The sequence below is a fragment of the Pan troglodytes genome, chromosome 4 (assembly GCF_028858775.2).
Source record: "Pan troglodytes isolate AG18354 chromosome 4, NHGRI_mPanTro3-v2.0_pri, whole genome shotgun sequence".
NCBI classification, from domain to species: domain Eukaryota; kingdom Metazoa; phylum Chordata; class Mammalia; order Primates; family Hominidae; genus Pan; species Pan troglodytes.
Window position 1 is genome coordinate 175693064 of NC_072402.2, and position 22022 is coordinate 175715085.

The 22022-nt window shown below is 55.3% G+C and overlaps 2 protein-coding genes across 18 annotated transcripts in view; both read right to left on the bottom strand.

Moving 5' to 3' along the window:
* Positions 1–11558, bottom strand: part of PHYKPL (5-phosphohydroxy-L-lysine phospho-lyase) — a 26027-nt gene extending 14469 nt beyond the window's left edge. For 4 of the 17 annotated variants that reach the window (XR_001718072.4, XR_010157439.1, XM_016954382.3 and 1 more), the window contains exons 1-8: positions 11206–11557; positions 10129–10247; positions 8666–8825; positions 4095–4169; positions 3382–3469; positions 3188–3304; positions 1594–1676; positions 1095–1232 (exon numbers count right to left, since the gene is read on the bottom strand). Coding sequence is in view for 10 of the 17 variants with exons in the window: in XM_016954382.3 (XP_016809871.2) it covers positions 1095–1232; positions 1594–1676; positions 3188–3304; positions 3382–3469; positions 4095–4169; positions 8666–8825; positions 10129–10247; positions 11206–11264 (839 nt within the window). In the remaining 7 variants the exon portion in view is untranslated. Of the gene's footprint in view, positions 1–1094; positions 1351–1593; positions 1677–3187; positions 3470–4094; positions 4170–8665; positions 8826–10128; positions 10248–10743; positions 10826–11205 lie in introns of those variants that run through there. The other 13 variants (XR_001718073.3, XR_010157440.1, XM_054685341.2 and 10 more) reach the window with 7 other exon arrangements.
* Positions 11559–16437: 4879 nt separating this feature from the next.
* COL23A1 (collagen type XXIII alpha 1 chain) overlaps positions 16438–22022 on the bottom strand; it is a 353112-nt gene continuing 347527 nt past the window's right edge. Inside the window, exons 26-29 of the mRNA XM_024356856.3 lie at positions 21246–21299; positions 20947–21033; positions 17935–17973; positions 16438–17492 (exon numbers count right to left, since the gene is read on the bottom strand). Of these exons, the coding sequence (XP_024212624.1) occupies positions 17490–17492; positions 17935–17973; positions 20947–21033; positions 21246–21299 (183 nt within the window). The 3' untranslated portion in view covers positions 16438–17489. The remainder of the gene's footprint in view (positions 17493–17934; positions 17974–20946; positions 21034–21245; positions 21300–22022) is intronic.

The following is a 22022-nucleotide window of genomic DNA, read 5'->3' on the forward strand; positions in this document are numbered from 1 at the left end:
TTGTTCCCCTTACACAACCCACTTGATTTCCTGCTCAGCCTTCCAGACTGAGATCTGGTCTTGCCTTCTCTATGAAGCCTCTACTGCTTGTCCCACAGCTCTTCAGCCACCTCTTGCCTGGGATGTCCTTTGTGCTCTCACAGCACCGTGAACACACTATTTCCACTCATCCTCCACGCTGTCATGACCATGTGTCTGTGAGCCTGTCTTTCCCCGACAGTGAGCTTCTCTGAGGCTCTATGTGTCACATGGACAGAGTGATGGTTTTTGGCTGAATGCACCAAAGTGTCCCTTCCCTCACCCCTAAGGACATTATCTTGCCTTATCTATCTTGCCAAATCCTGACATGTTTCAGTCCCCAATTCAAACTGGCTCTTTTTGAGGAACTTACAGTGAATTCTCAACCCTCTGTCCCTGCCCTTCCTCCTCTGGGCCTCCTCCTCTCCTCCCTGGATCAGTCTGCCTTCCTCCAGTTCTTTCTCCACACTGAGCACCAGAGATCTTTCCAAAGAGTACTCTCTCCAGGATTAAAACCCTCCTGTGGTCCTCACTCTTCAAGATCAGTGAGACTCCTCGGCTCTTTCCTGTGGGGCTCCTGCTGCCGTCCTCTCACCTACCCTGCAACTGCTGCCTCAGGGCCACTGAATATGCCATGTGTCAGCTTCACTCAGGGAAAGCTCTTGACCCTGTACCCCAAAGACAGGGAGCCACTGCAATGCGAACTCTGCTCCGAGATCATGTGTTACCCAAGCACACCACACTCCTCACAACTCTTAACCAGCTCAAGTTCCAGCACCTGACACAGGGCCTGGCACAGAATGGGTGGCATCTGCTGAAAGGAAGACAGGGACTCGTATTTTTGTATATATTTTATAAGACATGGTCCCTTGTGACAGCTTTTGGATTGACACTAATTTTAAAAGATGTTTTATGTTTTCTTACCTGACCTGGCTATAATCTCCTTAAGGACAGCGTCTTGGAAGCGTGTGCTGGGCACAGTGTTAGCCCTGTACCCTTTGCTGACTAAGGACAGGCTGATCACCGGGGGCCTATCAGAACCCATGTTGCTCCCTTGACTTAGAGCCATCACTCACCGTGTTGAAGTACTCAACGCCGGTGGCTTCAAATGCCCTCGCCACAGGCTGGGTTGCGGCCACGCAGGCAACAGGGTGGCCATTGCCAATGGACTTGCCCATGGTGACGATGTCAGGGACGAAGTCTTTTCCCTGGAGCTGGAAGGCCCAGAAGTGCTTGCCTACCCGGCCAAAGCCAACCTGGATCTCATCTGCAACAAAGACCCCTCCGGCCTTGCGGATGTGCCTGTGGCAGAGGAGATGACTGACACGGGGGCTGTGGTTGAGAGGGATAAGATCAGGACCCAGGAGGTCTCGGGGCTTTGCACCCTGGCTCTGCCAGCAGTAAGGTGGGGACCTTGGGCAATGGCTGGCCTTCTCTGGGCCATTATTTCTTTAAGGGCTTTGTCTCAAAATTCTGGCAGTCAGGACAGGCTGAGGTTGGGATTTGGACCAGAGGTTGGAAAACCTCATTAGACCCCTGCCCCCTCCCTAGGGCAGACCCCGCCCACCTACTCACTCTGCCACTTGGGAGAAGTAGCCAGCAGGGGGAATGATCTGCCCTCCCACACTGGGCAGAGACTCAGCGAAGAAGGCCGCAATCTGTGAAGAGATGGACATTGGGAACACGACCATGGGGTTGTGCAGTGACCGGCTTAGCGTGTCCTGCTAGTGCTGGCTTAGTCCAAGCAAGACAAGTCACCATCAGTGCTGCACCCCTACTTTGGGTTCCATGTTACATCTGAAGGTTTGTGACTCAGTTTTCTCTCAGGCCTCCAGCCAACTCTTACTACCTGGATGCCTCCAGGCCCCTAGTACTTGGCATGCCCCAAACTACATGCACTGATTCTTCCACCATAAGCCAGTTCCTTCCCTGTCCCCCATTTTTGATCCACGCCTCCTCCCTCAACCCATCAGTCAGCACTGCCCAAGGATTCTACCTCAGCCCCCTCTCTAAACCTACTCCTTGCCCTCTGCCTGGACATGCCTGCCTCCTGCAGATTTGCCTGTTTCTTCCTTGGACTCCTGCAGAGGTCTTCTAACTGAATGCCTTTTCCAGTCCATCCGCCACATGGCCACCAGGGTGATGATGCCTCAACCCAGAGAACTGAGCATGTCACTGTTGTTTAAAACCCCTCAGTGACCCCTTCTGCATATGGCAATGATTTCCCAACCGTATTCAGCTTTACAGGTGGGAGGGCAGGGCCAATGGGATGGGATACTGGTCCCCCACACCTGTTGCCATCAGAGCAATCTCCTTTTTTAGGTTTTATAGAAGTGGTCGCAGAGCACCTGAAACACACAGGGAAGGGTCCCCTGGTCGGGTTCTGCTAACCTTTCTGGCCCCACAGGCTGCCTTTCTTTGTCGTACCTCCTGTGTCTGGCTCTGTCACTCCTTCAGTGAAGCCTTCAGAGAGCCCTCACCTGTCGCCAACAGTCTTCCCTCTGTTGTCACCGTAGGTAATACACCTCTCTCTCCTATGTCTGCGCCTCCACTCCATCTCCACCATACTGCCCGTCAGGCCTCCCCACAGCTCACTTGGGGCCTACTGGCCACGTCATGGTCACCTGACCTCAAGCCGCCGCATTCAAATCCATCCTCCACAGAGCCCTGGAGTCAGAGAGCAGCCCCGGCCCCAGGTCTTAGCGCTCTCCTGCTTAAGACTCTGGTGGTTCCCGGGGGCCTCCAGGGCAGAACTGCTGCTGCCCAGCATAGTTCTGGTGCCCTCTGGCATGTGGACCCTGCCTGCCTCTCCAGGATCAGCTCCTGGCCACACATTCACATGGTTCCTCAGCCACCCAATGGGATGCCCTTCCTCTGCTACTCCCCACCCCACCTGGAGTGGCTGACCCCTACTGTGTCAGAGAGCACCCCCTCCAAGGACCCCGCTTGGTACCTCCCAAGGCCTGCTCAGGCTCTGGCTGGCTACCACGCCCATGCTAGGCCGTGCACTCAGACTCTCTGCTGAGCCCAAACCGCCCCTATCCCGGATTCCTGGAGGGTGGGGCCTCGTTTGGTTTTCTCTCTGGGTTCCCAGCATCTAGCACAGTGGTGGTGACAATGGAGGTGACATTCACTGTTGGCTGGATTGGACAGGCGCGGACATGGTTACCTTCCTGCCCTTCTCCTGTGCACTGCTGACCACACGTTTCACCTCGTTGGCATAGGCCATAGCTGGGTTGGGGTGGTCCTCCCGGTAGGGGCCCCGGTAGGTGTCTGGGAGAGGTGCCTGTGGGGAGTGACAGCGCCATGTTATCCGGGCTTGGGGACAGGCACCGACCTGTTGTTGAGTTGGGCAGTGCATACCACGTGGACCCACTCCTTCTGGCCATCCAGGTTGCGGAACTTGTAGGGACTGATGTCAATCAGGGAGCTCAGGTGGCCGTGATACGCACTGGGGAGGAGAAGGGAGGGTAGGCTCGGGTCTGGGCAGCACCTACTCCCTGGCCCAGTCTGACCATCGTCTCCCCACTCCTGAAGACACACAGGGGAGGCCAACTTTCCTGACAGAGCCCCCAAGTTCTTGGGCTGGGAAAAAGCACAAGCTTTGGAGTCAGCAACAATTCTTGCAACACTGCTGACTGGCTATGTGACAGCAGCTCATCATTTAATCTCTCTCGGTTGTTTTCTCTGCTGTGAAATGGGGTGGGATTTCCTCCTTCTGGTTTATAATGAATCTTAAATGTGCTGATATTGTCAGCCTCGGCTTTGTGCTCATCACATACTCAATTCATGGGAGCTACTGCTGGGGTAGTTTGAACATGTACAATGTTGTGGGACCACCTTTGAGTCTCTTACAAAGCGCACTCTGCTCCCCAGAGCTGCCTTCCCAGAATGGTGGCCCAGGGTGACAGAGCCTCTGGGAGGTCTCAGGCCTGGTCCTCTGCCTGCCACACTTGTCTTCAGTAGCCCAGGCCCCTTATCCTCCCTGCCTAAGGCACCCAGAGTCAGTCTCACGGATCATCAAGAAGCCTGTGGGCCAGGCTTCTGGGAACGGTAGGGCTGTGAGTTGCACTTACTGATCTAATACCACCACGTCCTGGTGTCCCGTGTAGTGGCGAGCCAGCCTCAGGGCCAGGTCATTGGCTTCTGACCTATGACCGAAAAGGTGGGCATGACTGAGAGAGTAGTCTAAGAGCTTCCCAGAGAGAAATGCTGAGGGCAGGAGGACCCTCCCAGCAGCAAGAAGATTCTCAGGACATCCACTAGTCAGTCACTTGCTTGTTTGTTTGGTATATATCAAATGCCTCCTATGTACTAGAAGCTGGGGGAAAAAGAGTAGGTAAAACAGACATGGCCTTGGCCCTTCTGGAATTTACATTCTCATATGTGTCATGAAAGTTGTTTGGAAAAAACCCAAACCATTGTTTTTCCTCTGCTTTCACACTACAACAATCAACACAGAAGACTTCTGTGACTCCAAAAAATATGTAAGGATTTCTCCCCACCAGCAGGCAAGCCATCAGTTCTGCAGCGGACACCAGCTGAGTGTCCTCCAATTCAATTCCAACACTATCTACCTAGAGACAGCATCAGATCCCACAGCATGAGGGCTCAATGCCCAAGCTGCCCCACAGCCCCCTGGGCACCAGTAGCAAGTCTGGGCCTCTGGAACTTCTTTTTTTGCAGAGATGGGGTCTCACTATATTGCCCAGACTGGAGACTCAAGCATTCCTCCCACCTCAGCCTCAAAGTACTGGAATTATAGGCATGAGCCACCATGCTAGCCACCTTTGGAATTTCTTTTTTTTTTTTTAGACAGTCTCGCTCTGTTGCCCGGGCTGGAGTGCAGTGGCGCGATCTCGGCTCACTGCAGCCTCTGCCTCTCAGGCTCAAGCAATTCTCCTGCTTCAGCCTCCCAAGTAGCTGGGATTACAGGCGCCCACCACGACGCCCAGCTAATTTTTCGTATTTTTAGTAGAGACAGGGTTTCACCATGTTGGCTAGGCTGGTCTCAAACTCCTGATCCACCCGCCTCGGCCTCCCAAAGTGCTGGGATTACAGGCGTGAACCACCGCGCCCAGCTGACCTTTGGAACTTCTGACCGACTGGCTTCAAGTTGAGGTTCCCACAATTCCCTCTGTAGGTTCAATTTGCTCGAGTGGCTCACAAAACTAAGGGAAATACATTTACTGGTTTATTATAAAGGATATTACAAAAGATACAGATAAAGAGATGCGTAGGGTGAGGTATGAAGGAAGGGCATGGAGCTTCCTGTGCCCTCCCTGGGTGCACCACCCTTCTAGAACCTCTCTATGTTCAGTTATCTGGAAGCTCTCTGAATCCAGTCCCCTTGGTTTTTATGGAAGCTTCATGACAGCAGCATTCCTTCTAGCAGGATATGGGGTGGGACCCTCTCTGGAATGAGTTGTATGACCCACCATCAGAAAGGTGCGGAAGATTAGAGTCCTGTCTTGGGCAGGTAAAAGGAAGGGCAGGAGGTTAGAGTGATTGTCTCCTGAGGCCTGACACACCCAATGTTGTAACAAAAGAGTGTAACAAGGGCTGTGGGAGTTATGAGCCAGGAACTGTGGACGAAAATGAATGCCTGTGTTTGTATATATGTGTGTCTGTGTATTTATATATATATGTGTGCATATACAAATACACACACACACGCCACCACAAAGCCAAAAAAGAAAAAGTGATCATTTTTCTAAGTGCTACGATGGATGCCCTGGGAGAGCGAGCCAGAGGGGGCATGTTTATGGGCTGAGCTGCACACCCCCCCACCCCCAATTTATGTGTTGAACCCCTAATCCCCAGTAGCTCAGAATGGCCCGTATGTGAACGGATATGGAGATAAGAGAGGTAATTACATTAAAATGAGGCCGTCAGGGGCCCCTTCATCCAATCTAACCAGTGTCCTTATAAGAGAAAATCTGGACACACACAGAGACACCAGGGACACCTGCACTCAGAAGACCAACCAGGGCCATCTCCAAGCCAAGGAGAGAGGCCTTAGAAGAAACCAACCCTGCGAACACCTTGGTCTTGGACTTCCAGCCTCCAGGACTGTGAAAAAATAAATGTCTTTTGTTTAAGCCACTCAGTCTCTGGTATTTTCTTATGACAGCCAGAGCAGACCAACACAGAGGGTCAGGGTAAGTGTCTATGGGGAGGTGACTCGTGTACTGAGTCTTGAGGGAGAAGTTTCCAGGCAGATGGAACAGCACGCACCAAGGCCTTGTGAAGGAAAAGAGCTCAGTGTGCTCCGGGAACCAGGAGAAGATGAGGGAGGCCAGGGCCTAAGGAGGGCAGGGTAAGAGAGGAAGTGGGGAGACATGCAGGGGACATGAGCACAGGGCTGGGAAGGAGGCTGAGTTTTCTTCTCAGTGCCATGTGAAGCCACCAAAGAGTTTTAATGAGAAAAGGGACATGAGTCAGCTCCTATTTTAGGAGGTGGCCTCTGGCTGTGTCTAATGGAGTTGACAAGAATAAAAGTAGAAGGAGAAGACCAAGGAGGAGGATGCCAGGTGAGAGCAGGTGGTGGCCATGGAGATGGAGAGGTGGAGGGAGTTAACAGGCATCATGGAGATGGAGGAGGCAGGATTGATGCAGGACTGGGGAGCGTGTGGTTTCTGCCTGGAGCAGATATAGGTGGTGATGCCCTTTACAAGGCAAGATGAGCGGGGGTGAGTGGGGATAGCCTTCTTGGGCAGGTGAGGGAGAACAGTACCATGGTCCAATCAACCCTTGCCCTTTTGAACACATGAAGCTGGAGATGTTTGTCAGATGTCACAGGGGCAGTCAGAACCTCGAGTTGGAACACATGGGACATGTCTGGGCTCAAAAAAATTTGTGAGTCACCAACACATGGATGCTATGTAATACCAAGAGAATGGAAGAGATCACCTGAGGAGAGGGCTCGGAGAGAAAAGTGGCCCAGGATCAGCCCCAAGGAACAGAGGAGGAATCAGCAAAGAAGACAGGGAAGGAGTGGCTAGAGAAGCTGGTAGAAAACAGGAGAGCACAGCGCCCTGGAAGCAAGAGGACAGAGCACTTCTGGAGAGTGGTAACTGTCAATTACTGCTGGGATAGAGTAAGACAATGCAGCAAAGAGATTGCTTTGGATCTGGCAACATGGAAGTCACTGGAATCCACAGAATAAAGCTGGTGGCATAAGAATGCCCCTCCTCCACCACCACTGAGGAAGCACCAGCTCCCTGCTCTTTCCAGAGGCTCCAGCACTTGACATGGGAAATGTCTGGGCTCAAGTTCCTTTCTTTGAACTGCTGTTACCCCACCTGTAAAATGAAGATGGTGAATTCCACTTCCTAAAAATTATCTGGGGGGCAGATGTCTGTACTGTGTGAGTGGCCACAATAATCATCACTATAATTCAACGCCACCACCTATGATTTGTTGGAATGTTCTCTCCCAGATACACTGTAATCGCCTGCCTGTTTGTCTCCACTGCCGATCCTAGTGTGAGCTACCATGACCTTTCACCTGGCCACTGAACTGGCACCTAACAGTGTCCACTCTTGCGCTCCGTTCCCTGTAAGACATCGTTTCCTGATTAAAGCCTCCGATAGTTTCCCAATGCTCTTAGGATAAAGACAGCTTCCTCACTTGGCGGAGAAGGCCCTAGGTGATGCGCCCTGCTTGCCTCCCAACAGCTCACAGCCTCTGCTTTCCCTTCGTGGACTTCTTTCGGTTCCTCAAGTGTGCTGGGTACCATATCCTTTCCTGCTGCAGGGCCTTTCCACAGGCAGTTCTGTGTGGTGACCAACCTTGACAAGAGTTTTGATGAGACTATTTTTTTTTTTTTTTGAGATAGAGCCTCTCTCTGTCCTGCAGACTGGAGTGCAGTGGTGCAATTTTGGCTCACTGCAACCTCCACCTCCCGGTTCAAGCAATTCTCCTGCCCAGCCTCCTGAGTAGTTGGGATTACAGGCACCCACCACCACGCCCAGCTAAATTTTGTGTATTTTTAGTAGAGACGGGGTTTCGCCCTGTTGGCCGGGCTGGTCTCAAACTCCTGACCTCAAGTGATCCGCCCACCTCGATCTCCCGAAGTGCTGGGATTACAGGCATGAGCCATCGTGCCCAGCCTTGATGAGACTTCTGATGCAGTGGCAGCACCCTTCCTTCCTCCTCTTCTAGTTATCTCCTAGTCAGCTCTTGGCTTAACAGCCCTTCCTCAGGGAAGGTTTCCCTGAATCCCCAGGTCAGGTCCCCTCACTTTTTCTAGGCCTCATGATACCCTGTACACTTCCTCCAGAGCCCTCCTTGCAATTCTGTATTTCTTTGAAGAATCACTTGATGTTTTCCTTCCTTACTGAGCAACCCACAGGCAGGGATTTTGGCTGTATCCGTAAGGCAGAAATAAAGGAACATATTACCTCACTAAGCCCCAGCAATGATCCTAGAAAGGAGGTAATAACATCCTCCAATAAGAGACAAGGAAACTGGATCCAACAGAGAAAGCATCAGGGCCTACAGCCGGGAATCTCAGGAGCCTGGTGCAGTGAGGGCTGCCTCTCCGAGTCCACACTCGGTCAGCTACACTACACTAGGCCCATATGAGTGACTGTCTTTGTTACCGTCTCACCCTCTTCCCGGGGGCTGGCCACAGTCCACTTACCCAGAATTCAGGAAATAGAACACACAGAGCTGCTCCGGCAGGGTCTCTGACAGCCTCTGCGCATAGTCCACGATGTTGTCATGCAGGTACCGGCTGTTGGTGTTGAGCACCTGGTTCTGCTCATGTGCTGCTTGGACCACGAGAGGGTGGCAGTGCCCAACTGGAAGAGGGCCGCCTCCGTCACACGGCTGGCTCCACTCAGCCAGTCCCACTGGGCCTCCCCCAGCCCCAAGCTATAAACCCAGCCAGAAGAGATGTAGTTCTAGAGGGAGAGGTAGAAAGAGGGCAGTCTGAAGGCAGAGCAGGGAGAGAGAAGCTGGTTCTGGAAAGGCAGATCCAGGAGTTCCTGAGATTCTGGCAGAAGGAAAGCCGCTTCAGCAGAAGAACCCTGTCTAGAAAGCCCATGTCTTTAAGGAGGACTTTTTTTTTTTTTTTAACAGGGCCTTACTCTGTCACCCAGGCTGGAGTGTATGGTGTGATCATGGCATTCACTGCAGCCTCACACTCCCGGGCTCAAGTGGTCCTCCCACCTCAGCCTCCTGAGCAGGTGGGGCTATAGACACCAGTCACCATGCCTGGCTAATTTTTAAGTTTTTTTTGGTAGAGACAAGGTCTCATTATGTTGCCCAGGCTGGAAGGCCTTTTGAGGCTTGTATGACAAAAGTGGGGTGGGGGGTGACTGTCAACTGGTTTCACTTCACCAGCCAAGGGGGCTGGTGGTAATCTTGATTGTCAAAGGCCAAGGATAATAACAGTGAATATGTACTGAGAGCTCACCATGTGCCAGGCACATTCAGAGCAAGCTACATAAATTAACACACTTAATTCTCCAAACACCTTAAAGTGGGTACCTAGTATCATTATGTCTTTCACAGATAAGCAAACTGAGGCACTGAGAATTAAGTAACTTGCCCGAGATCACAAGTTAGTAAGTAGGGGACAGGGATTTGAGCCCAAGCGGTCTAAGACTAGAGTCTCTGCTTTTTTTTTTTTTTTAACCTCAACTTTATTCATCTTCCATGTGCCTGCTGAGTCTCAGACTCCCTTTCTTTCCATCAGCTCTGGCAGCCTCATCAAGATGACTGAATTCCTACTTCAGCTCCCTTGCCTAGCACCTGAGATGGCCAATGGGGCTGAAGCACTGCCATGACCCCAGCACTTGGCCAGCACTGTGCTACGTTGCTGGTCACAGCCGGGCCATCTGCCACTTTGTGAGCTCATCATCAGTCCCAAGTGGAACTAGACTCACAGACCTAGATTGCTGACCCCTGCCTGGTTTAGCACAGCTCCAGATTGCAGAATTCCACAGCTATATTGCAAAGGCTGAGCCTCCTCTGCATATTGACAGTGCCTCAACTCCACCCAGGTTCTCCACACCTCTCGGCAATCTCAGGTCACCTTGGGACCAGGTTCACAGCACTGCCTTCCTCTCCTGCCCTGCCAGCTTGAGGTGTGATACTGACCGTGCGCCACATTGCTGATGCAATCGATGTATTCTGCCCCCTGTTCATCGTACATGTACTGCCCTTGGGCCCGGACAATCTTAACAGGATCCTCGGGAAAAAAGAGTCTGCAGGAAGAGCTGTGGGGACAGGCAAGGAGTGGACAGCCATGTCAGACCGAAAGGGTGAAGTCTACTCATCACAGACCCCCGCCCACCCCTTCCCAGTTTCTGGTGGGGAGGAAATGAAAGCTTGAAGGGCAAGGTGCTGCTTCCCTGCCTTGTCTCTCCACTCCACAGGTGGTTGCAAAGGAGGAAGCAGATGGGGTAACAAGTTGCTGAAACTTAGAATTGTTTCTTAAAGCATTTTAAGCCTCTGTGGCCTCCTTGCTCATTTCTGCATGTGGCCACGTCAGTCTCCTGGATCCTGAGAAAAGGTGGCTGCCCCGTCCCACGGGGACTCCATAAGGCCGCGTGTCCTCGATGGGATGGGACAGGGCACCAACATTAGGTGCCTGGCTCTCAGCCCTAAACAGCTCCTTGCCAGCCACGTGGTCCTGCTGCCCCTCGCTGGGTGCCAGCCCTAAGCTCCAGTGGGAGGCTACCTCACCCACCGTCCCACCGAGGGCCCCCTCACAGGTCAAGTGTGCTGCCTGTGAACCGACTCCCCCGACTGTCCCTTGTCTGCCCTTTCAGCCCCCTCCCAGGTCACTCTCGAGCCAGGCCCAGGTGCTGCTGACGGGCCACCCTGGGTGAGGTCCTCTCAGGCGCCAGGGTGAAGGTCTTCTCCGGAGTAAAGGCTGCCAAGCGAGGCTGACACAGCCGAACAGCGGTGAGGGCGGGGCCGTCTCCTGAACTGGGCGGCCTGGAGACGGCGCTGTCGGGGAGGCGGCCCCGGAGACCACCCGCCGGGACCGCCCAACGGCGCCGCCCGCTTCGGGCCCTACAAGCTGCAGCGGGGCCGGGGCAGTGGCCGGACGGGATGGGTAGCAGCGGCTTCCTAGCGGGAGGCGCGTGCGTGGCGCGTGCGTGCGTCGTGCGTGCGCGTGCCTCTCCGCGCAGCCCCGCGCCCCCCGCCGCCCGCCCCCCGCCCGGGTACCTGATGAGCCGTTGCCTCAGGGCCAGGGTGTCGGCCTTCGGGCGCTGGTCTGCGGCCATGGTGGGTGGCCGTCAGTCGGTGCCGTGACGCCACGCGGAGACGTCGCCGCGCGGGCTGGGCCTCCAAGGCCCCGCTCCGGGCCCCGCCCCTGCCTGGGTCGGGATTTGGGGCTCAGGTTCGCACTCGGCCCCGCCCCCAAGCGCCCGCGTTGCGGTGGTTCATTTCTTCGCTTGCCCGCTGGGCCTGGCAGCCTTCCAGCCCGTGGTCGTGTCTTGGCAGTCCCGCGCAGGAACTCGAGCGCTACCCCGTCTCTGGTTCCGGGACGCGCCCCGCCGGCCCCGCCCCGCCGGCCCCGCCCCGCCGGCCCCGCCCCGCCGGCCCCGCCCCGCCGGCCCCGCCCCGCCGGCCCCGCCCCGCCGGCCCCGCCCCGCCGGCCCCGCCCCGCCGGCCCCGCCCCGCCGGCCCCGCCCCGCCGGCCCCTGCGGCCTCCCTTCCGGGAAAGGGTCCCGGACGACCCCGCCCCTGCTCCTGGCGCCCAGGCGGGGCTCGGAGCTCCTGCAGGCCTTCCCTGGGCCAGACTCAGTCTTTGAGTCGCCTTGTGCATAAAATGGGATGAACTGTGAGGCCTAAGTGCGAGTATGTGACTGGTACCTTACCCGGGCCTGGTACACAGTAGGGGCCTCAGGGTGGGAGAAGCAGGTCCTAGGTTTTCCCAGCCCCATGAAGGGGCAGCAGGAAGAGCAGAAGGAGAGCCCAGGGTCCCTTCTGGGGCTGACCAAGGAGATCACCATGGGCTTGACCTTCAGGGCACCATAGTTCCTGCTAGAATCTAGGCAGGGTGAACCGGACGAGCTATATCAACGCTGAGAGAATCATGCAGTGTTTGGGCAAGAAGAGAGGTTGGGAATCCTCCTTGTGGTACATGTCGGTGACCCTGAAGCCCAGAAAGGGAAAGGGTTTTGTTGTCAGACACGCAGCAAGGCTGCAGAGGCTGGACTCCTACTGAGGTCTTCTTGACTCCCAGCCCAGGGAGTGAGAAGAAAAGGCCTCCCAAGGGGCTGGGATATGAGAGAAAAGCCCCCTCTTGGGGTGAGGCACTGGGGCTTTCTGCCTTGAAGAACCCTGGAACACGGGCCTGGGACTGCAGCAGGTGCAGGGGAGGCTCCTGATTGTCCCTTCTTTCTGTCCACATCATGATTCCCAGGCCTCTGCTTCACTCCCTCATTGCTGATTTCTTCTCTTCCCAATACAGTTGTAAGATGCATAAGGCATTTATTGAACTCTTGACCTCAGATGATCTGCCTGCCTCGGCCTCCCAGACTGCTGGGATTACAGGCCGGGTGAGCCACCGCACCCGGCCAATTAAGGCATTTATTAAAGAACATTTGGAGTTTCTTTTTTCTTTATTGTGTAAAATATACATAACAAAATTTTACCATTTTAACCATTTTTAAGGATACAATTCAGTGGCAAAAGTACATTCACATCGTCGTGCAACCATCACCACCATCCACGCAACAGGACTTTTTCATCTTCCCTAAAAGAATGGAATTTCTTATTTTTAACTGTAAAGCTGAATTGAATATTTTACATGATTTTTGGAAAAAATTCTTCCCAAATTAACTGCGAGGTTAACTGCTTGTGGCCTGTATTTTTTTTTTTTAAAGAAAGGGTCTTATTCTGTTGTTCAGGCTGGAGTGCAGCATTGCAGTCTCTACCTCCCTGGGATCATGTGATCCTCCCATCTCAGCCTCCCAAGTACCTGCTACTACAGGTGCACGCCACCATACCCAGCCTGTACTTCGTTTCTGAGGATCAAGACCTCACAGACCGTGTGTGTGTTTGTGTATTTGTGTGTGTGTGAGTCCTATTTGGGGCCCGCCTTTCAGCCCTGTCTTGCAGCCCAAACTCCAGCCACAGCTGTGGCCCCGTGCAGCTCAGAGGAATCGGGTTGGCTCAGGGGCTTTTCCTGCTTTAAGGCAGAGGGTGAGAAGGCTGTAGCTGGGCCCAGCTAACATCTCACCTGCTCCTGGGTCAAGAGGTGATATAGTTGGAGGTCAGACCAGGTTGAGCCATTTCCTGGGCCAGGAGTATCTTCTAGCATGGCACAGAACACCAGGAGGCCTCACCTTCTTCCTGCTCAGAAAAGCCCACTCCTTGTCTCTGGCCCTGTGCCAGGCACTCATCTGTCCTTTATTTCATGCCTGGCCCTCTAGGCAATGTTGGAGTCCAAGAGGGTAGGGGATGGAAGTGGCTGAGTCAGGATTTGAACCCAGGGCATGGTGTTTCTCAACAGGGTTGGCACTGGGATTCTTGTTGAGATGATTTGTCACTGGGTAGGATTGTCCTATGCATTTTAGGTGTTTGCTATCCCTGGCCCTGCCCCCTAAATGCCCAGGTGTCCTGCAATCATTGTGCTAACCAGAAGCATCCCATGTATTCCTAGTGGTCTCCTAGGGACCAGGAGGAAAGAGACCTGGTAAGTCCCCTTCACATTCATCTATAAAAAGGGATCGTTATCCTTGTGGTTAGTTTAGCTGTCATGGTACAGCAGGGCTCAGTAAATGTACTTCTCTCTCTTCCAGAAAGGGGTACTTTGAGGCTGTACTGCCTTTCTTGGCAGGAGGCCTGAGGCCCCCCAGTCCTTGAGTCTCAGCTGTGAAGCAGGGTGCTCCCCAGTGTCTCGGCTGGGACCTTGAACAAATCATTGAACCCTCTACTGCCTCTGTGCTCTCCCCGGGCACTTTGAGGACTCAGCCCACTCTACATTTTTAAGCTTGCAGTTGAAACGTTTGCAGCCATCAGGATACAAGGTATGAGACCGCAAGGGGGCAGCAGTGGGCCAAGAATGCCCCATCCTGCCTAAAGGAGCAGGAGAGACCCCCTCAGAAGACTGGGGAAGTGGGGGAACACATGGCTTCTACCCCACGAGGATCTACCTGCCAATCACCCAGCATCATGGAGCTGCCTATCAGATTCCATGCTCTGCCAGACAAGTTTCAGAAGGACATATGAGAGGACAAACCCAAGAGCCTAGGTGCAGTCCCAAGCCTGCCACTATGTCCTGGCTGTGCATCCCTGGCCAGGTGACTACCCTCTCTGAGCCTCAGTTTTCCCCTATGTAAAATGGGCATATTGACACCTATCACACAAGCTCTGGGCTTCGCAGGGCTGGTGAGGGGATCAAGTGAGGTTCCTGGATGGAGGAAGGAGGGAACTGTGAAGTGTAGCATGCAGATGGTGAGGTTATGCGGGAACTCCAGAGGCGGCATGGACACCCAGTGACCTCCATCAGTCATCACAGCCCCACTGTGTTTCTCTTCCTTTTCCCACTACTGGCTTCCCTGTTGACCCAGACAACTGGCTGAGCGATGTGACCTTCCACTTATTGCCAGTTCCTTAGGGAGACAGAGGAGGGGACTGGATATATCCCTCCCTCCTTAGCCAGTGTGTGGCCGAGCCTCTTCTGCTTAGCAAGGCCGTGTCACAGAAGTCTGAGGGTGACCACCCATACTGTGGCCTGCCCTAGGCTTCAGTCCTTGGAGACTCAGACACCGTCAGTGCAATGCACCACCACCATCAGAGACACCATCACTGCAGGCCCTTTTTTTTTTTTTTTTTTTTTTTGAGATGGAGTTTCGCTCTTGTTGCCCAGGCTGGAGGGCAATGGTGCGACCTCAGCTCACCACAACCTCTACCTCCTGGTTGCAAGCGATTCTTCTGCCTCAGCCTCCCGAGTAGCTGGGATTACAGGCATGCACCACCACCCACCTAATTTACAGGCATTACAGGATTACAGGATTACAGGCATGCACCACCCAGCTAATTTTGTATTTTTAGTAGAGACGGGGTTTCTCCATGTTGGTCAGGCTAGTCTCGAACTCTCAACCTCAGGTAATCTGCCCGCCTCAGCCACCCCAAGTGCTGGGATTATAGGCGTGAGCCACCACGCCCGGCCCATGGCCCTTCTTGCCTAGACCACCCTGGGTGTGCTTGGTTTTGTCATCTGTAAGACAGTCTCTCTCTTAGTTGTTATAGGGACCAGCTGTGATGACAGAAGTGGGAACACTTTGCAGGACTGTGGCCGTTGCTCAGCAGCCTTGGAGTCAGGAGGAGAGATGAAAATCAGAATTGAGGGTGCTTCTGGGTGAGGGACACACCCTACACTCTTCGCATAGTCTGCACTGGATCCTCACAGAACCACAATCTGAGTGGTAAGTAGTGCCCTCTCGTTTCACAGCTGAGGTGGCAGTTTGCATTTTTTCAGAGGGCTGCAACAAGATCTACGATTCCGCATTTTCTCCTTGAAATATGATGTTGACACTTTCCCGTGGAGAGGTGGGGTCTAACTCTCCTCCCTCTACTCTTTCAGAAAGTGACACCACATGACTTCTGAGACTTGGCCCTAAAAGGTGACACAGCTTCCAACTGGCTGACCTGGGACAGTCACTTTCGGGATCCAGCCACCATGTGGGAGGCAGCCTGGGTCACGTGGAGAGGCCACAAGTAAGTATTTGCCATCTGAGGTCCCTGCTATAGCCAGAAGCAACCATGTGAGAATCTGAGTGAGAAGCACCCACACTGAGCCCATTAACCACAGACTGCACAAGAGAAATCGAAATGATTTTCTTTTTTTTTTTTTTAAAGAGAGGAATTTCTCTATGTTGCTCAGGCTGATCTTTAACTTCTGGGCTCAGGCAGTCCTCCCGCTTCAGCCTGCCCAGCAGCTAGGACCACAGGCACACATCAACCCACCCTACTAATGTTTTTGAATTCTTTACTTTTGGTAGAGATGGAGTTTCACTATGCTGCCAGCCTGGTCTCGAACTCCTGGGCTCAAGTGACCCTCCCACCTTGCCCTCCCAAAGTATTGGGATTAAAAGAATGAGCCACTGTGTCTGGCCAAAATGACCATTGTTTTAAGGCAACAAGTTCTGGAGAGATTTGTTATGCAGCCGTCTGGTAACCGCAATAGAGGAGCACACAGGGGCTCAATTTGACTTGAGCTGACTTGCCAGAGGACTCAGCTGATGTGTGGCAGGACCAGGCAGTGAATCTGTGTCTTCCGAACTCCAAATCCCATCTTTGCCCTGACCCTGAACTTCCTCCTTTGGTTTCTGGGATGGCTCTTACTCAGGGAGGGTCCCCTTTTCCCTCCCCACCCAGCAGTGGCCAGGATGAAACCACAGCCAGAGGTGCCCCAGGGGCAGTCCACAAGGACAGGCACACCCAGACACGCACTTGTGGTTTATTACACACAGTGATCTCCATCTACACGGAAATGGAAGGCAAGCAGCCAGGATGGAGCTGGTTGCTGGGAACACTTGCTGGAGGTGGAAAAGCCTCTCGTCAGAGCGTGGGTGGGTCTGGTGGCAGGCCCCCTGCTCAGGCCAGCTGGGAACCAGCCCTGAGCTTTGCTTTGCCTGCACAGCCCACCTAGAGAGCCATTTTTGGCCAGAGTTCTGGGTGGGAGACTTGGGGCCAGTGAGACCCAGACTCTGAGTGGGAGGCCTGCCTCCCTGGGCCAGGCCATGTCCTATCTTGTCCCTCTCTGGGTGATATGGAAACAGAGACAGGAAGTAGCAGTCAGTCCAGGCTGGGCCCCTCCATCCCCGACACTCTGCTCCCTGGAGCTGGGTCCACATCACAGCGATCACAGAGCTCAGCCACTACTCCTGGCCAGAGGACATGTGCTCTCGTGGCAGGCTGGCCTCCTGAGGCCTCCTGAATGTGGTAGAGCTAGACCCTCGTGGGGGATTTCCACTCACTGCTCCCCAGGCCCAGCCGCAAGTGCTGGGCGAGTCTTGTCCAGGGGCCAAGTCTTGTCCAACTGCAGAGGCAGCTGGTTGTGGTTGAGTCTGGAGGCTGATGAGGCCAGGAGCAGCAGCAGCCGCTGTTCCACCCCCGGGTCTTCTTGGATAGGGTGTGTCCCAGGGACTCCAGAGTTTTGGGGGGCAGGTTCTTACAGGGCAGTACCACAGCTGAGAGTCTCTCTGCTGATCAGGTGACTGAAGGCCCAACGTGGCATCTTTCTAGCCTTGCCCGAGCCAGGTGCTTCTACCTTCGTCTCCTTCCTGGGAAAGTACACATCTCCCTGGTCTGGCCTGTCCACTTTCCGGCAGCTTCACATGCCGGTGGCTCTGGGCTGGGTGGGCACGCTCTTGAATGTTAAAAGGCCACAGGTAGCGCATTCCATGAAAAAAGATCAATATATTACTGTTTTGTTTTTACAAAAATTAAAAATGTCCACACGGATCTGTACAGGTGTGAGCTGGGCCTGTGGGTCACTGGAAAAGGAGGAAGAGACTGAAGGTGACGAGGAGCCCGAGAAGCTCCGCCCCCATCCAGGCCACCTTGCCTGGCCTCCCCGGTCCTGCCCATTTCCTCCTATCTTCCCTCCCCCAACTCCCTCTCAGTGGGCCAGTTGGGATGATATCCCAGGGGGCACTGATGGCTTTGCCCTGCCTGGTCCAGGTGTCAGTTGAGTCCATGTGACCCACAGGATGCGTTATACACCATCACCCAGGACCACAGCCCCACGCCTCACATGCAAGATGGGAGAGTCAAAACCAGGGTCATGATGGGAAACCTGGCTATTCAGTCACTGTGCGAGAAGCCGCAGACACCCAGAGGTTTGAGTGACAGCACCCAGGCTCTGGGGCCCTCCCATTCCCCCACCCTCCCCTGCCTCCCCCAAGCCTGCCCTGGAGACTCTTCCCTGCATGGTACCTTATGCCAGCAGCCAGGCACAGGCAGCCCGTCGGGGCCCTGGAAAGGAAGAAGGTTTCAGTGATGGGGATGGGGCCTGGGGAGCTCCTCTACACCCCACATGCCCTCCCCTGGTCTGTAGGGAGGTGCAGGCCAGGGAGCGGCCATGTGAGACTGCTGGGCCCCACTGAGGCAGGGGCACAATGCCTCCTCTGTCCACCCAGGTAGTGGGGTCATGGGGAATGACGGCCTCTCACTGAGCTTGTCCTGAGTGTGTTCCCTCTGTGCTTTGTGGGGACTGCTGTGCAGTGGCCAGGAACAGGAGGGCACTAGGAAGGGATGAGCATTGTGCCAGACACGCACAGGCTGGCCTGGGTCCTGCCGAGAGCCGTGTGGCTTCCTGCCTGATGTGACAGTGACTCTGGCCTGGGTCCTGCCGAGAGCCGTGTGGCTTCCTGCCTGATGTGACACTGACTCTGGCCTGGGTCCTGCCGAGAGCCGTGTGGCTTCCTGCCTGATGTGACAGTGACTCTGGCCTGGGTCCTGCCGAGAGCCGTGTGGCTTCCTGTCTGATGTGACAGTGACTCTGGCCTGGGTCCTGCCGAGAGCCGTGTGGCTTCCTGCCTGATGTGACAGTGACTCTGGCCTGGGTCCTGCCGAGAGCCGTGTGGCTTCCTGCCTGATGTGACAGTGACTCTGGCCTGGGTCCTGCCGAGAGCCGTGTGGCTTCCTGTCTGATGTGACAGTGACTCTGGCCTGGGTCCTGCCGAGAGCCGTGTGGCTTCCTGTCTGATGTGACAGTGACTCTGGCCTGGGTCCTGCCGAGAGCCGTGTGGCTTCCTGTCTGATGTGACAGTGACTCTGGCCTGGGTCCTGCCGAGAGCCGTGTGGCTTCCTGCCTGATGTGACAGTCACTCTGGCTCCTCACCCTGGGGCCTGCGAGCTTTCAGGCCTTGGGCAGAAATGGCTCCTGGAGGGTTTTAAGGACGGCCCAGGAATTGGCATCCTGCTCCAACCTGTGCTGGCTGGAGCAGGGCAGGCTCAGGTTGCTGGGGGTTGGGGCTGGGGCTGGGCCTGGGGTAGGGCTATCTAGCGGCACCTGTGGTGCCCACCCAGCAGCCAGACATAAGCAGGGGCCGGATTTCCTCAGGCAGCCTGGAGGGTGGGGAAACTGGAGAGGAACAAAGACTCATCAGGGACACCAAGGCACAAAAGATGTCATTCTGTTCCAAAGCACAGGCATGAGCCTCAGACACTGGGCATCCCCTGGAATATTCCCATGTGTACACCAGGGACCAGGCTAGGCACCAAAGGGAAGGTGGGGAGGAGGGCAGAACGGAAAGGAAGGCAGAAGCGAGGAAGGCCGAGGCAGAGCCAAGGGCCCTGGCTGCCCCGAAGGCCCACACAGCACACGGCACACGGCACACAGCAGGCCAGACCGCCTACCGCAGGGCATGGCCCATTGCCCCTCGCAGGGCCCCGCCAGCCTGGTGCCCCTCTCCGGCCTCCGCACGTGGGATTCTCCTGTTTCAAAGGAGACAAGGGCTTACTGATTTGGAGGGGAGTCCTGGTCCAGGGCCCGGAGCTGCGGGGCTGGGCCACCCTGCCCCTGCTGTCCCCGCCCTTTCTGTGCACTGACCACTTCGCTCTTCAAGTCCTTTTCTCATTGACTTCTCAAAACTGTCTGAGGGGAGCGGTATCCCCCACTGCAGGGATAAGGACACTGAGGAACAGAGGCCAGAGGTCTGGGAGGGGGTCTCTAACTCTGGCACCGCTGGAGGTTGAGGCCGGCCTGCACACATCCCCGTGGCTGGAGTGGCCAGGTCTGAATATCTGTCCAGTTTTAGTATGAAAACCCAGCTGTTCTGTTTTTCCTGTCTTTTCTGAGCTCCACCGGAAGAGTGTGACATGTAAACCCTCCCTACTTTCTAGAAAAAGGAACTAGGCAGGGCACGGTGGCTCACACCTGTCGTCCCGGCACTCTGGGAGGCCAAGGTGGGACAATCGCTTGAGCCCAGACCAGCCTGGACAACACTGCAAGACCCCAGCTCTATAAAAATTAAAAATTAGCTGGGCACGGTGGTGCATGCCTGTAGTTCTTGGCTACTTGGGAAGCTGAGGCAGGAGGATCACTTGAGCCTGGGAGATGGAGGCTGCAGTGAGCCATGATCGCACCACTGCGCTCCAGCCTGGGTGACAGAGTGACACTCTGTCTCCGAAAAGAAATAAATGGAGCTGACTTTTGAATTGTGGTTGTTTCAGGCACCAGTGCCTGAAACCACTGGGGCTGGTGGGCTACCAAAGGCCACTGAGAGAGCACGGAAAGAGGTACAGGAAGGGTGTGGGGGTAGGCAGAGGGGATGTGGGGGTAGGCAGAGGGGATGTGGGGAAGAGGGAGGTGCTGCCCCAGCCCAGAGAGACTCTTCTGGGAAGGAGGAAGGAAGGGGAGGCACAGCCAGCCAGAGAGGTCAGGGTGGTCCCACCGTCTGTGCTTGGGGAAGCTGAGTTTCAGCCCAGCTTGGCGTCAAGCCCAGTGGGAGTCAGACCCCGACTTCCACCCCAGGCAGCCAGACCACAGCGATGGGGCTGGGGACTCACTGCCTCCGCCCCCAGCAGCAGCGTGTCTGTGCTAACTTTGGTTCCCTCCACAGGGCCCAGCCCCCTCCCAGGGCACCGCTGATGGCGCTGATGACTCCAGGTAAAGCCCCTCCACTCCTCGTCTAGGCCCTGTCCACTTCCAGCCCAAGATGGCCCACAGTGGGCTCCTACTCAAGCCAGGCCTGTCCTGGGGGTGAAGAATGAGGGGCTGGGTTCCCCGAGTCATGCCCATGGTTGGGGGTGGTTAGGACCAGAGCAAGGGGAACTGTGATGATGGCAGTAGCAGCAGCAGTGGCCCTGACAGTGAGGAAGGCCAGTGCGTGACCAGTGGGGCCTCTGGGACTTGCAGCTGAGTTCTGAGGACAGGGAAGATGTTGGTCTGACCCTGGCTGGAGGCCAAAAAGACCTGGGGCAGGGCCCTCCTCCGACACCTACCACAGGACACGGCTGGTCCAGGCCTGGTGGTCCCGGCTCGCCCTTCTGGCCCTTCACTCCTTTCCGGCCGGGGACCCCTCGTTCTCCCTGTGCAGGAGGGGAGATGGTGGTATTGGCCATGGCTGCCAGGCTTAGGAACCTCCAACATCTCTCCGAGAGAAGCGTGTGGGGCCAGCCTCCCCCTGCCTCCGCCCACCTGCCCGGCCCGGGTTCTCTCTACCTGCTTCACCTGAGCCTCCACTCCCACCTGCCTCCTTCCCCCTCTCCTCCTGCCCCAGCTCCCATCCAGCTGCCCTCACCTTCTCTCCACGCTCGCTCCGATCACCTTTCTCTCCTCGGGGTCCAGGGAAACCCTGACAAAAGGATTAGAGGCTAAACCCGAAAATGAGGCTGGAGGTTTGCCCCTCTGTTACCGGCTCATCTCTGTTCCTCTCCCATCCACACGCCCACTTTCCCCCCTGCATATTCGTGGCACACGCTGGCCTAGCCCTAACTGTAGGTGATACACTGCTGGGTACAAGGCTGATGTAGGAAGAGCATGCATTTACGATGCCAGCTGGGCTTGCTCCAAAGTAGTCGCTGGACACCAACACTCAGGCAGAGCTGCTGGCAAGGGGCTGTCTCTCACATCACAGACGCGGCTGGCACTGGTCTAGGCTTGGCTGGGGACAGAGACCCCGGAAACCATGGAAGTTATGTCACTGTCTGATGGGATGAGAAATGGTGATCTCTGTTCTGTGCCCTTGGCTCAACTTCCTGCACACCCATCTGTCCATTCATCTATCTGTCCGTCCACCCAACCAAGGTGGCTTAACATCCACTAGGAACCGGGCTGTTGGCTGGACACTGGGGACAGAGAATTGGATTCATTATGGCCGGACATGGTGGCTCATGCCTGTAATCCCAGCACTTTGGGAGGTCGAGGTGGGCAGATCACCTGAGGTCAGGAGTTTGAGACCCACCCTGGCCAACATGGTGAAACCCTAAAAAACACAAAAATTAGCCGAGTATGGTGATGCGCGCCTGTAATCCCAGCTACTTGGGAGACTGAGGCAGGAGAATTGCCTGAACCTGAG